Here is a 14,161-nt window from a genome sequence, read left to right as displayed (position 1 = left end):
GGGGAGGGATGCGTGACTATAGAAGGAGGCTCGAAGTGGGTGAATGATTAGCGCTTCCAGTTGGAGTCGCGGTCGTCTTCGTCGTCGGCGTCGCGCGGTGCCGACTGCTGCTCGGCATCCGCAGCCTGTGCATCGGTGGCAACATTCTCCGACGGGGGCGGTTGGATCCAGGAGAGCTTGACTGCACCTACGTCTGCGATCTCGGCGCCGGCACGGATGGCCTGTTCAGCGCTGTTGCGCGCCTTGTACACCACAGTCGCCGCTGCGGGGTCGAACGAGTCGAGCTCGCCAAACGCCGCAAAGTGCGCACGCACCTTGTCGGCATCAGCACCCTCCGGAAGGCTGTCGATCTTGATGCGTGTCGTGCGGTTGTCGATTCGAAGCGACCGATTGGCCATTCCTCCTCCGCGCGCATACGGCGCATAGCCTCCACGTCCACGCGGCACAAACCCTCCGCGCCCGCGTCCACGTCCACCATATCCATACTGTTGCGCTCCATCAATCCCCAGCGACGCCGCTTCGGCCTTGAGCGACTCGAGCTTCTTCTTGAGCTCGTCCGTGGTCGATCCAGCCGCCGTACCCTGGGCGTGCAGCTCGAGCTCGCGATCCAACTGCTCCTTTTCGCGCTTCTCCTTCTCCGCCTTCCAACTGCCTGCATCTCCGCCGGCAGACGGCGCAGCATCCTTCGGTGCAGCCTGCAAGGCCTCCACCGCCGCCTTGACCGCATCCGTCGACGCCTTGATCTCGTCGCCGAGCTTCTTGAGCTTGGCCATGGTCGCCTTCTTGTCGTCGGCCGACAGATCCTTGTTGCCAAAGTTGGCCAGCAGACTCTTCTGCTCCGCCAGCTGCGCATCCAGCGCCGCCTGCTTGGTCCTCTGGTCCTCAAACAGCTTCTTGCGCTCTTCCGACATGCCGCCTGCAGCTGCTCCAGCGCCGGCGCCTCCGGTTGGCGGACGAGCGTGGTACACGCTGGACGACTTGCCCGGCACGAAGCCGCCCCTGTGCGCGCCATGCGACCCAAGTGCAGGCGCTGCTGCGGACTGAGGCGGTCGCGGGGTAGGTGCTGCTCCCGCCGCCTCGTCGAGGCGCTGGAAGTAGACCTTGACGAAGCGGTTGCCAAAGATGACGTCGGGGCTCTCGTGCGCAGCCTTTGCCTCGCCCGGCTGCGAGTAGCTCACGAGCGCCTTGGAGCCCGGCTGGTCGATACTGATGTTGGTGATGGTGCCAAATTTTTTAAAGTACTCGTTGACCTTGATCAGGTCGAGGCTGTCGGCAGGCACGTTTTCGATGACCAGCGTCGTGTTGGATCGGCGCGAGGATTGAAATGTGCCGGGAGGTCCACCACCCCGCCCGCGGCCACGTCCACCCATGCCGCCTCCGCGTCCGCCTTGGCCGTTGAATGGCGCACCCATCGCGAAGCCGCCCGCCTCCGGACCTTGTTGAGGATGCCCCATGCGATTTGCCAAGTTCTGTGCGTCGCCGTTCATGCCAGGTGTCGACGACTGAGGAGGTGGGCCGCCGGGCATGCCCGGTGCGGGCCCCATGCTCGGATGCCAGCCCTGTGGAGGCATGCCGTAGGGAGCGCCTGGGAACATCATGGGAGGACCCTGCATGCCGTTGGAAGGTCCTCCTGGGCCTGGACCCATCAGGTGGTAAGGCGCGGGCTGCTGGCGAGGATTGGGCGCGCCGGGAAGCACGCCGGACGAGTGTTCAAACTTGCACTTGTCGCCGCGCGGGCAGAATCCCTTGTTGTGGTAGTCCCTGCAAAGCTGTTTGCGGGGCTCTCTGCGACTGCCTTCGCTCGATGCACCGTTTGCATCACCATTGTCGTGCCTTTCCCTGGAGTCGCGCTCGCGGCCACGAGCGGCTGGATCTTCCGAGGCTGCTGAGGAGTCGTGGACGCGTCGCGACTGTCGCGGTGGCGAGCGTGTGGAGGCATCGGCGTCGTCATCGGCTCTTCTCTTCCTGGACGAGTCGGCGGTGAGGCTGGAGGTGGATGCAGATGCGGCGAGCTGGGCGTTGTCGGAGTCTTGGGCGTGCTGCGCCTGCGCCTGGGGCAGGTACGACTTGTCGGTTAGGGCAGCGAAGACTTTGGTGACAAAGGGCTCGGTCTCTGCGGCGAGGAAGTCCTCGAGCTGTTCTGTGAGCATGGACTGGAGCTCCTCCTCGGGGCCCTCGTGCTTGAGGAGCGCAAGCACATAGTCTGCGAGCACCTCTGGATCCGCATCGCAGATGGGGCCTAGCTCCGAGGTGAGCCACGCCTTGATGTCGTCGGTGTGTGCTTCGTCGAAGAGCATGTCGGTGTGTTCGCGGTGCAGGGTGTGGCGTTCTCGGATGTATGCAGGGCCACCGAGCGAGCGACGGAGCAGATAGCAGCCACGGTGTCCGGCCGGAAAGAGCTAGCGAGCGAGGGTGCTGAAAGTCGAGCGGAGAATCCTCGGCAGCGCGGCAAGGACGGTGAGCTGTGCTGCTTTCCTGATGCTGCTGCAAATTTACAGTAGCCGGTGGGACGTGGGGTAGAGATCGAGATGGTGGAGCCGGGAACAGAGAAGAAGTATGCGAGGAAAGGTACAGTCGAGCACCAGATGCGAAGCCGATGCATCAAATTCCGCCCTCGACGGCCATCCACTCAAACTCGGCCTCCGCTCCTTCGCGCTCAGTTGCGCCTATGCGATCACGCTCTTGAACACACAGCTCTGCTGCCCGAAATTTCTCGCGGCGCGCCTCCACCTTGTGTTAGAGCAGGTCCAACCGGCCAAACCACCTTCGGCCGCCTCGCTACTGTCTCGTGCTCACGAACACCCCAGCGACGGTGAGCGCAGAAGACTCCTACTATGCACCTGCTACGGTGGCTGAGATTCGGGGCGAGCAGATTTCGTATAATCCTAAATGGGCGCCAGTATGGCGGTGAACAACGTTGGTAGCGAGTGAGCAGGCTAGCCCAGGCCTGGCGTGTCGTGAGGGAATCGGAGTATCGCCGATTGGCAGGTCACCGGCGTAAGATCGATTTAGGATTTCGTTCGCAAGTGTTACGCCGCCGTATCAGCCAGATTCGCTCAGATTTTAAAAGCATCACGTGAGGCAGGTCAATCACGTGTATAACTATATTTCTTCAGAACTGGGCTCGGTCGAGAATTCCAGCTGCGCTTGGGATTTCGGGTGCATCCAAAGGAGAGCCGTGAGCAACTGCGAGTTTGGGTAGCTGGGAATCGGCGGCAGCACAGCGCGGAATGAGCTCGAGCTCTCGACTCGATCGGCTGTGGGCGCCTCGAGCTGAGCAAGCCAGGACAGGCAGCAGCTGGTGGCAGCCCACGGCGAGCGAGGGAGAGGGAGAAGGAGAGGGAGAGAGGCCGCGAAGGCTGCCAAGGTCGGACTGCGGCTGGGCAGGCGAGAGAGTGCGGATGCGAGTGACGGACTGCCGCGGTGAGCGCTCAACTCGGTGGTGCAGCGCAGTGGAGACCCATTGGAGATCGTTCGGCGCCATCCTTCCTGCTTCACCCTACGACCACCCCTCCCTCCCCCGTCGACAGAATACGTAAGTTTCGCCCAACATCTTGATCGCATCAGCACACGCATCATCAACGCTCGCACTCGACATCGCACTCGCATCACCGCTGTCCATCACCATCTCGAAAGGCCGCCTGCGAATCAGACCAACAAAGCAGCAGCATCTTGTACAGACCACATCCGTACTAGTACGCATCAGCATCAGCATCAGCTCGACCTTGTTCTCCCACGTTTGGCATAGTGCGACTTGCCCACCACCTCGCCAGACCGCTAGGCTAGAAACTGTCGGAAGATTTGGCAAAAGGCAGATGTTCAGATAGGATCGTAGGAGGCACTCTGGTGGCAGTCTCCACAAGCCCAGCATGCCAGCCGTCCAAGTCGATCTTGCATATGTCTTCGACTGAACTGCCTCAGCAGTGCAGTGTTGCAGCCGGCAGACGATTGCCAGGACTGGAGGGTCGACATTTATGCTTCCGTTTTCCGATGGGCCGACATGATGGAACGTCACCGCCATAGCAGGCTAATCATCACCAGCATACTAGACACCGCCAAGGACAGCACCAGTCTCCTGTCGCTCTTCCGCCGAGCTTGCCTGCGTTGATGCGATCAAGTTGCCCGACCGTTCGTCAACTATGCGAACCCGCATACTGACCACGCCGCCATTTCTTGTTGTCCACCACCCACAGTCCTCAAGATGACTCGCCTCACTGAGTACATGGTGATTGGACGCCACCTTCCCACCGAGAAGGAGCCCTCTCCCAAGCTCTACCGCATGAGGATCTTCGCCGTCAACAAGTCGGTCGCCGAGTCCCGCTTCTGGTACTTCGTTCGTCAGCTCCGAAAGATGAAGAAGGCCACTGGTGAGATCGTTGCCATCCACGCCGTAAGTATTTGCATCATTCGCACGCGCAATTGCAAGTCAGCATCGAGGAGGAGTGCATTCCACCGCATCAGCATTCCAGCAGGAGAACAGAAGAGAGTCACGCAGCAGCAGGATCACGGACACGATGACCTCGCCGTCACAACGCAGGCCATGTCGCATCAGTGGGGCAGCGTCGCATGGACGTGGAAAGAATGTCTGGAGGGCCGTACCTGATTGGATTTCGCTGCAGTCTCTTGCTGGATTGCGACGCTGGAAAGCATGGCGTACTGGATTGCACCTTTCTCGATGCCGGGAAGCAGAAAGGACAGAGCAGGAATGCTGACCTTGTTCCCATTCACCCGAACAGATCAACGAGAAGAAGCCCCTCAAGGTGAAGAACTTCGCCGTGTGGCTGCGATACAACTCGCGCTCGGGCACGCACAACATGTACAAGGAGTTCCGTGCGCTCTCGCGTGCCGAGGCTGCCGAGTCGCTGTACCAGGACATGGCTGCGCGCCACCGTGCCCGTTTCGCCTCGATCCACATTCTCAAGATTGCCGAGATTGAGAAGAACGAGGACGTGAAGCGCCCCTACATCAAGCAGCTCATGGCTCCGGGTCTCAAGTTCCCCCTCCCCCACCGCCGCCCCCGTCACGTTGGCACCTTCGCCGGCCAGCGCCCCAACACCTTCTACTAATCGCATCGTCTCCACGTCAACACCATGCTTCGGATCACACGCTCTTTCGCCGACAAGTTATTGCGACAAGTCGGCGGATGATCCATCGAGGCCGTCTATGCAGCATGGACGCCCTTGTCCTTCCACCCTCTTCCTTTTACACTCACTGTGTCCATATCTCCCCAGACTCAGGCTCTGCGGGGTTACAAAATTCCATCACGGCAATCTCAGTTGCTTTCGACTTGATCCTTTATGTATTGCGGGTATGATTTCGATTCGTTGATGTGGTGGTGTGTGTGATTTACAGGCGGCGTAGACCGCGTCTAGGTGCCGGTGGAGCTGCAGCTTTGGCTCGCGGTGGTGGTTGTGCGACCGCAACTTTGCCGGTGGTGTTTGGTGTTGGCTGCATCGCATCTTGAAAGCAGGGCGGAACTTTTGCAGCGTGGATCTGTGTCCACATGGCAGCCGTCTGCACAAACGACCCCCAGTCCTCCTGCATCAAACTGCTCGCCTGGGGATTGAGGGCGCTATCCGGATTCGGGTGGATGAGAAGACACTTGATGGCCAGCAGGATCTGTTGCACACCGTGATTTCGCGTCCAGTCCTTCTGCAGCGTCGAGACGCAGATCTCACCGGCGCTCGAAACGTTCGGATGAAAGATGGGCGTGGCAAATCGACAGCGTGGCGGATGGGCGGGAAAGTCGATCCCGTCAAAGTCGAATGTGATGCGGAAACATCCTCCCTCGTAAGGCGTCGATGGCGCACCCGAGACCCAGCCACTGAACGAAAGCACATCGGCATCATCCAGCGAGACCCGAATGCCATCAGGCGGACTTCGTGCAAGTGTGGCCAGCTCGCGTGCTAGCGCCTTGATCACTGTCGGTGAGACCATTGTCGAGTCGAGATGCTGTGTCGCTGCCTTTGATCCAAGTGCCTATGGAGGTTGTCCGTGTGCTCGTGGTATAATCTTGTTCGGTGAGATCGTAGCTGCATATAGAGGGTGTTGATTGCGCCCACTCGTCGGTGAAGGCCGTCGAGGCCATGCTCGACGTCATGGCGGGGAGCCGTGTTGAACTTCTAGCGGCCTCGATTTTGAGCGTTTCGGTGTGCATCCCGACGCAGGGTCGTCTTGACGCGTCCGAATTGGCATCTCCCGATCAAGCCTCTATCTATCCGATCTCGAGTGACGGCGGCTCGACCCGTCGCAAGCTGTGCTAGCTGCTGGCACAGCTTCGGGTTGATCGGATGATGGGGTTGCTCTGGCCCTTGGATTGTGGACAGCATGCTTGCGAGTGAAATGCGATGTATTTTGTGACCATCTTTTAGGCCTCCTTTTTCGCCGCTCGTTTTTCCCGGACAGCGTGGTTGGCACGTCGAATGCTCGGCACTGGTTGCTGCACCTGGCAAAGTGACACTGCAGCTCGAGCCGACGGCGCTGCACACCGCGGGGGTTGGCACTGCCATGCATAGCTACAAGCGGGGAGAAAGCATCGCAGGGCACGCGGTCGCGAAGGCTGTGCGGGCATGCCAGGGTCCAGTACACCCTCACCGTCTGCAACTCCGAAGGAGAAGCGGTGCCCTGTTGATCTTCCGAGATGAGCTCCGAAGCAAGGTCGCCACATACCCCGCGCGGTACCAACGAGCCATCTCCGCGCGATGCATCCAGCCCCGGTCAGCCTGCCGGTATGCAGGGCTGGTCAACGGCCAGCAACGGGATCGTAATGTTGCTCATTCCCAGCCACGGTAGAGTTGGGTGAGACTGGTGTTGGATTGGCAAAGCTGCGTCATTGCCACAAAGCATGAAAAGCTTCAGTCAGGGCCGCAACCGATCGACCCGATTCGGCGAGCGGCGCGCGGCGCGGGGAGGGGAGGCGAGGGCAAGCTCGGAAGAGCCGCGCCGGGAAAAGAGACGTGGGAGCCGCGGGAGGAGAGACAGGCGGCGCTCGATGACGAAGCACAGTGTGCGAGATTTTGCTCCGTGGTCCGAATCGGCACTTCCGAGCGGCGGTTGGCCCTTTCTTGTTTCTTTCGACACGAAATCGGACCAGCGCGATTCGCGGAGCGTCGGTTCCGGTCAGCCGCTCCTGCGAGGCTGCATACTCGCACTGTCTGCCGACCCCTTCGATGTCCTTTGTCGCCTACTAGCGTTTCCATTCAGCTCGGTAGGATGGGCGAAGCCAGTGCGTGGCCTGCTGGACAATGAGTAGCGGACAAGTGGAAACAACACGTCGACGGGCGGTTGTCGGACCGTGAATGACGAAGCGGATGTCGGAAGTTCCGCGGTGGCTGCCATTGTCGTGTGGTGCATCTGTGCGGCAACCGGACAAGGAAAAACGACAGCCACAGCTGCAGCCAGCAAGCCTTGCAAGCCTCGTACGTGTGCGGTCGTGCTTGGCCCAACGCATGCTCCCGCCTCTTGCATGTCCGCGGCGGAGGTTTCTTTGCAGTCGAGCGTCGCTGTTTGGCGTTTCGCCTGAAAGCTTCATGAGAAAAGCAAGCAGCAAAGCGGCGAGCGGATACCTGTAGCTCGCTCAGGCGGCATCGTAACCACACACACGCAACGTCGATCTCGATGGCACTCCGCGGTGCACAGGGGGCAGGACCAGGGAAATTAAAGGGAAAAAAGCACGCGCTCTAATTTTCACGAGGCGGAATTTCAAGGCCGCTGCCACGGACCAAGCTTGCCGAGGAGCATCGGATCGCTGTTGCTTGGCTGCTGTGCCTGCTGTGCCTGCCGCCAGCTGCCAGCTGCCAGCTGCCTGCACGGCCTCACTCAGCCGGACCAGCCGCCGCAAAGTTACTCGCAACTGCTGCCCTGCTGCGGATCGCCAGTTCCGCGTTGCTTACTCCACACGAGGCCGCGACTCTGGCTCGCGACTTTTTTTGACTCAGGTTCGAGGCGAGGCTCGCTTTGGTCGCATCGCTTGAGCTCGAGTGAGCCGCATCCACGCTGCCAAACGCTGGCGCTGAAGTTGGATGCAGCGCTGCTCCGCCCCGGCTCGGATGGACCGATGCTCGTCATCAGCTGTTGAATGCTACCGACCCTTCCCCACTCACCTCCATCTCACCGTCTCCCTCGTCGGAAGCCATTCGACATCCATACCCTTCACGTCGTCACGCCGTCACACGATGCACCACTAGACTCGCATCGCATACATCCCGACGTCGCGCTCCGGTCGCAAATTCACTCCCTCCGCGGCGCACACACACACCCAGCTTGCTCTGTCGCAGCCGCATCACCACCTCGCATCACTTCACCACTTGACTTGAGCGCTCGAATTTGGAGCGAGAGCCCGGATTCACCTGCGTAGCCCATTGCGCTTCGAAGCCTCCCATCGATACCTCGGTTGCACCGCATAGGGATGCTCGGTCCGTAAGGCAAAGCCGATCGAGTTCCACTTACTTCACCGTCTCTACGGCACGTCGGCGCTGCCACCACCGCTTTCTCCAGCGTGACGCCGGCCGTATAGCGTTCCTTTGCTACGCAGCTCTATCGTTTTTCGGCCGCATACAGCGTCGAAGCGTAGGCTCGCGCCATGACCAGCATCTTCAGCAGCTGGGTCGGCTCCAACAAGCTCGCCGTCGATGTCGAACAGCCGCCAGCCGATCCATCTCGCAACCGCGCCCTCAGCTCCGCCTCCAATCCCATGTCTCCCATCGATCGCGCCACCTCCATGACGCCAAAAGCTCCCTACCAGTTCTCCTCCCAGCCCGACTGGGGCATGTCCGCCCGCGACCATCACCGCGAGACGTCCGAAGCTACGCTCAACGGCCAGGCCAGCGACAATGGAGCCTCAGCCGACTCGCCTGCCGTGGTGCCCTTCTCCCGCGAACCGTCGCTCATCCGTCCCACCGCCAGCAGGCCCCAGTCCATGGCCGGCGCCTCGGATCTGACCCATGATCGCCTCACCGCCTTCAGTTCCACGCTCGGCGGCGTCGACAGCGAAGCTGCATGGAGCGCCACCCAGCCCGAATCGGCCAAGAACTCGGCACCACGTCGTCGCAAGAAGATCGCCCCGCCCGAGCTTCTCGTCATTGTCAAGCCACCGCCCAGCAAGCAGGCTAATCCGCTCAACCTCCAGATCCAGCTCGTCATGCCCCAGCAGCTCCAGCGTCGCGAAGGCTCCCAGCGCAGATCGTCCATGGACTCATCCGCCGCGCATCCCGAGCTCACCCCCAGCTCCTCCAACGACCTCCGTCGCAGAGACTCGATCACCTCGACACGATCCGCAGGCTCCGAGATCTCCGCCGCGGGCTCCGTAGCTTCCACCAGCTCCGGAAGACGCGTGACACCGCTCTACAACCTCAACTTCCACACCATCCTTTCAACCACCGTCAGCGACGCCGGAACCGACCAGAAGGTGGCCAAGTACGTGCGCAAGGGCATCGACCTCGACGGTTTCGGCGTGCTCGAGCCCGCCGAGCTCGTCGGCGGCGTCAACGATCTGGCAACGCTCTACCGCAATGCGGCGGCCGAGCATGGCTCGTCCACCGTGCACGGTCCGCTTGCCTCGTCTGCGTCTCCGCGCAACGAGACCGACTCGTCCGACAGCATCGACGAGGCGTCGGCCTTCTCGGCTCCTACGCGCGACAATGCCGGCTTGGCTGCCGGTGCCGCACCGGGAGTCGAACCGCCCACATCCTACCAAGCCATGACGCCAGAGGCGCGTGGCGTCGAAGCGAATCTGGGTGGCAAGCTTCTCGGCAAGTTTAAGCGCTTCTCGCTCAACGTGCGCCCTGCGAGCTCTTCAGGTGCAACGAGTGCATTCGGGCCCGATAGCGCAGCGACGCAGGATCGCGCCACGGGCAGCGGATCTTCCAACTCGCACAATATGTTTGGCCGACAGCCGAATGATCCCGCACGCGCGCCAGGCCACCACGAAATTCCGCAGTTCTCGCCCGGCGCCGGTGTCGTGGAAGGCAAACGCACCGAGGGATACTATTGGACGGTGCGAAAGTGGAACCGCAGGGTGGCGCACGACGGTGGCGAGCACGGCCACCTTGTGAGTCGCACTGGAGCGGCGCCTCGGGCAGCCGATGGGCAAGGCGCCAATCCGGTCCTGGCGAGTGTGTGGAAGCGCTTCAACCTGGTCAACCGCATGGGCGGCAGCGAGGTGCATCCGCCAGCGTCGCAGATCCCAGTTCGGTTCGAGTGGTCGCGCGACTCGAGGAAGTCGCGCAGCCGGCGGCGCGCCGAAGTGATGCAGGCACGGCTGCGCGCCAGCGTCTCGCTCAATGCGTCGGTGACGAGCATCGATCGTCACATGGGTGAGCCGGCGCGCACCAATGGCTCGCTGCATCCGACCACGTCCACCTCGGCACAGTCGCTCGCTGTGGATGATGCCGCGCCGAGGCTGAGCAGCGGCGACGTGCTGCGCTCCACCTCGCGGCCGTCGTCGTTTGTGTCGGGCGCAGGACACCGCTCGCCACGCCGCTCGGTCGATACCTCGGCCGCAGGATCCTCGGCCCCGCACGGCGACGATTCGGGCGACGAGTCGGATCCAGAGGACAGCGAGACGCCCTGGAACTGCCACTTGGTGCTGGGACCGACCACGCGCATCCCGCTCGGCACGCTCTCGCCTGCGCCGCATCATCCCAAGCTCGTCGGCCAGCTTGCTGTGCCCTTCCCGTTGCCCGACCTGAGCAGTACCGGGCTGGGCCCCGACGGTGCTGGTCTCACGCGCGAGGAGCTCAAGGACGTGATCATTGTGACGTGCCTCCATCTCATTGTCCGCGAGAGCTTTGGCGGGCTCGCACGACGAAGGAGCCACGGAAGCTCCGAGGCGGGCGCGGGTGCCACCGCCGCCTCGATGGCCAATGTCAACGGTTGGAGGCTCGCGAGTCTTCCCAAGAAGCAGTAGCCGTCACACCCTAGCTCGGGCAGCCCTATACCATGATGGAAATGTGGAACGCAATGGAGTCAAGTGCACCGTGTTGGAGTTAAGGCGTGAATGAGTGAGGTTGTGATGGCAAACAGAAAGCACGCGCGCCAAGGCGGTGGGTTAGGCCTCCACGAAAGGAGCGGCTCGCGTGTCTTGGTCGCACTTTGGCAGGCTGACATGGGGCTGGTTGGCGAGCGATTCATCGGAAGTGTGAGCCATGCAGGCCTTGCGAAGGCACCGGATGTCTCCGTCCGTCATGTTGGCGAGGAAATGAGCGTCTTCGGATTCGGCTTCGACGGCCGACAGACAGGCGGGAATTGACGGCAGTCCCCTCCAGCAGGCGCGCGATTTTTTCGGTGGAAATCATCAGAAAAGCAGCAAGCAAGCAAGCAAGCAAGCAAGATTGTTGGGAGCCAAGTTGGCACTGCAGCGCACAGCTGACCCTGATCTTTCTCGGATTTTTGTTTTGTTTTGTTTTTTAATTTTCGAAAAGACGACGTTGGTTTGGGGCGGAACGGAGGGGCCTTGGTGGTTGAACGCGCGCGCAGGAAATCGCCGCTGACGAATTTCTCTCAGCCACGGGGCTCAGTTTGGGGCTCAGAGTGGCTAGAAAATCAAGATCTTTTGAAGCGCCAAAAAGCGAGCTGAGCGACAGGTGACCGACCGACCGTGCCACTTGGAGACGTCTCAGAAAGATCAGGCGTGGGTGCGTGGCGAGAATGAGCAGGGCGGCGGATCGCATCGCTTCCTTCCTGCTTTGGGCTGCGAACCCTGCGCACAACTCGAGCTGCACACCTGTCCCGACTCCCACCATCACCCTCCGTAACCCCTTCCCGTCTCCCTTGCTGGCCGCTTGGAGATTCCTTTCCAACCAAACGCCTTCGCCACAATGATCTCCGGTCTGCTCTCGCGATCGTCGGTCGCCGCCCCCGCGCGCGCCTTCCAGTCCTCGACGCTTCCGCGTGTCGTCTCGGCGCTGCCCCGCGTCCAGAGCCGCGGCCTCGCCACCGGCGCTGAGCCCTACGATCTCGTCGTCATCGGCGGTGGCCCCGGTGGCTACGTCGCCGCCATCAAGGCTGCGCAGCTCGGCCTGAAGACGGCGTGCGTCGAGAAGCGCGGCTCGCTCGGAGGCACGTGCCTCAACGTCGGATGCATCCCCTCCAAGGCGATGCTCAACAACTCGCACCTCTACCACCAGGCTCAGCACGACTTCAAGAGCCGCGGCATCGACGTCGGCTCCATCTCGCTCAACCTCGACACCATGCTCAAGGCCAAGTCGAGCGCCGTCACCGGCCTCACCAAGGGTATCGAGGGTCTCTTCAAGAAGAACAAGGTCGACTACCTCAAGGGTGCCGGTAGCTTCAGCAGCCCCACCACCGTCAAGGTCGCGCTCAACGACGGCGGCGAGACCGAGGTGGAGGCCAAGAACATCCTCATCGCCACCGGCTCCGAGGTGACGCCCTTCCCCGGCATCGAGATCGACGAGAAGCAGATCGTGAGCTCCACCGGCGCGCTCGAGCTCCAGAAGGTGCCCGAGAAGATGATCGTCATCGGCGCCGGCGTCATCGGACTCGAGATGGGCAGTGTGTGGAGCCGCCTCGGTGCCAAGGTCGAGGTGGTCGAGTTCCTCACCTCGGTCGGCGGTGCGGGCATCGACGGTGAGATCGCAAAGAGCTTCAAGAAGACGCTCGAGAAGCAGGGTCTCAAGTTCCGCATGGGCACCAAGGTGGTGGATGCCGAGAAGAAGGACGGCAAGGTGCTCCTCAACGTCGAGGACGCCAAGAGCGGCGAAAAGTCGCAGCTCGACGCCGACGTTGTGCTCGTCGCCATCGGCCGCCGCCCCGTGACCAACGGCCTCAACCTCGAGGCGATCGGAGTGGAGAAGGACGAGCGCGGACGCATCATCGTCGACGACCAGTACAACACCACCTGCAAGGGCGTCAAGTGCATCGGTGACGCCACCTTCGGTCCCATGCTTGCGCACAAGGCCGAGGAGGAGGGCATCGCTGCCGTCGAGATCATCAAGACGGGCCACGGCCACGTCAACTACGCTGCGATCCCCTCGGTAGTGTACACGCACCCCGAGGTGGCGTGGGTGGGCAAGACCGAGGAGGACCTCAAGAAGGAGGGCGTCGAGTACAAGACGGGCAAGTTCCCCTTCCTGGCCAACTCGCGTGCCAAGACCAACGCCGACGCCGAGGGCACCGTCAAGTTCCTGGTGGAGAAGGAGACGGACAAGGTGCTGGGCGTGCACATCATCGGCCCCAACGCGGGCGAGATGATCGCGTCGGCCGTGCTGGCCATCGAGTACCAGGCGTCGGCAGAGGACATTGCACGAACCTGCCACGCGCACCCCACGCTCTCCGAGGCGTTCAAGGAGGCCGCCATGGCGTCGTACTCCAAGGCCATCCACTTCTGAGTGCAGATACGCGCGTGCGCTTTCGCTGTACTGTATAGATTGACGGCTCGTTTCCGTCGCACCTACGCAAGCCAAGATGATGCTTTTGACGGTTGATTTGCGTGCACGAGTGTGGTGGGGCTTTGGATCGCTGGAGTGAATCGGGAACGAGATGCAACCAAAAGACGAAGGCGCGGGAGGAATTTCTGCAGGCGGGTTTGTTAAGTCTATCGCATTGCATCTGCAAGCAGCGGTGGTGCGTGCGGCGTTTCTAAATCGAGCTACAGCTGCTGCAGCCACTGTACCCGCCCTGAAGCGTCGACGTCTTTGTCACGGCGAACCCAACTTTTCCGCGATGCTGGTTAGGAGCAGTGGTGAACCATAGCGATTGCGGCTACGAGGAAGGGGCACGCGTCGGGGCGCAAGGGTGCAGGTGGATGTCGCAGAGGCTGAGACCCGATTCTTGATCCGGCTTGGGCCAAGATCAAGCCCAAGGGTAACGCGAACTGAGGCGGTACCGTGTCAGTCTCGGCTAGCCAGCGGTGCGTTCGCAGCCCGGACTCGGTCGAATGCGCCGCTCCGGCCACTTGTTCTCATCGCCTCCCAACGGGTAGTTCAGCACACGGCTACATGAGCCAAGAATCGAATCAAGACCTGCCGAGCCGGTGCTGGATGGACTGGAGAGATGCACGGCTGATCACGGGCAGTCGTTGGCCGCCCTGAGCCAGGTACAGCGCAAGAAAGCGTGGGGCTTCTATTTTCGAGGTCCGGGGCAGGCACCGTCGCGTCCGTTTCGCCGTCTCGCCGTCTCGCCTAGGCCGGGATTGACAGATTCG

General features: G+C 61.7%; 7 protein-coding genes across 7 annotated transcripts; 4 read left to right on the top strand and 3 right to left on the bottom strand.

Moving 5' to 3' along the window:
* Positions 1–47: 47 nt before the first annotated feature.
* Positions 48–2,297, bottom strand: PAN0_007c3333 (zinc finger protein; the record flags this gene model as incomplete). Its single annotated transcript, XM_014801417.1, has 1 exon — positions 48–2,297. One exon carries the CDS (start codon positions 2,295–2,297, stop codon positions 48–50), a length of 2,250 nt encoding a protein of 749 aa, XP_014656903.1.
* Positions 2,298–3,112: 815 nt separating this feature from the next.
* Positions 3,113–3,484, bottom strand: PAN0_007c3332 (uncharacterized protein; the record flags this gene model as incomplete). Its single annotated transcript, XM_014801416.1, has 1 exon — positions 3,113–3,484. The coding sequence occupies one exon, from the start codon at positions 3,482–3,484 to the stop codon at positions 3,113–3,115; it is 372 nt and encodes a 123-aa protein (XP_014656902.1).
* A 717-nt stretch (positions 3,485–4,201) lies between these two features.
* On the top strand, positions 4,202–5,066 carry PAN0_007d3331 (60S ribosomal protein L20; the record flags this gene model as incomplete). Its single annotated transcript, XM_014801415.1, has 2 exons — positions 4,202–4,390; positions 4,737–5,066. The coding sequence occupies 2 exons, from the start codon at positions 4,202–4,204 to the stop codon at positions 5,064–5,066; spliced, it is 519 nt and encodes a 172-aa protein (XP_014656901.1).
* A 280-nt stretch (positions 5,067–5,346) lies between these two features.
* Positions 5,347–5,937, bottom strand: PAN0_007c3330 (ubiquitin-conjugating enzyme E2s; the record flags this gene model as incomplete). Its single annotated transcript, XM_014801414.1, has 1 exon — positions 5,347–5,937. One exon carries the CDS (start codon positions 5,935–5,937, stop codon positions 5,347–5,349), a length of 591 nt encoding a protein of 196 aa, XP_014656900.1.
* A 703-nt stretch (positions 5,938–6,640) lies between these two features.
* Positions 6,641–7,248, top strand: PAN0_007d3329 (uncharacterized protein; the record flags this gene model as incomplete). Its single annotated transcript, XM_014801413.1, has 3 exons — positions 6,641–6,798; positions 6,912–7,004; positions 7,191–7,248. The coding sequence occupies 3 exons, from the start codon at positions 6,641–6,643 to the stop codon at positions 7,246–7,248; spliced, it is 309 nt and encodes a 102-aa protein (XP_014656899.1).
* A 1,333-nt stretch (positions 7,249–8,581) lies between these two features.
* PAN0_007d3328 (uncharacterized protein) lies at positions 8,582–10,906 on the top strand (the record flags this gene model as incomplete). The annotated part of the gene is made up of 1 exon (XM_014801412.1): positions 8,582–10,906. One exon carries the CDS (start codon positions 8,582–8,584, stop codon positions 10,904–10,906), a length of 2,325 nt encoding a protein of 774 aa, XP_014656898.1.
* A 910-nt stretch (positions 10,907–11,816) lies between these two features.
* Positions 11,817–13,346, top strand: PAN0_007d3327 (dihydrolipoyl dehydrogenase; the record flags this gene model as incomplete). Its single annotated transcript, XM_014801411.1, has 1 exon — positions 11,817–13,346. The coding sequence occupies one exon, from the start codon at positions 11,817–11,819 to the stop codon at positions 13,344–13,346; it is 1,530 nt and encodes a 509-aa protein (XP_014656897.1).
* Between the last annotated feature and the right edge of the window lie 815 nt (positions 13,347–14,161).

The sequence above is a fragment of the Moesziomyces antarcticus genome (genome assembly GCF_000747765.1).
Source record: "Moesziomyces antarcticus DNA, scaffold: scaffold_v10007, strain JCM 10317, whole genome shotgun sequence".
NCBI lineage: Eukaryota > Fungi > Basidiomycota > Ustilaginomycetes > Ustilaginales > Ustilaginaceae > Moesziomyces > Moesziomyces antarcticus.
Note: the sequence above shows the minus strand (reverse complement) of the source record. Positions and strands in the feature narration are given on the sequence as shown.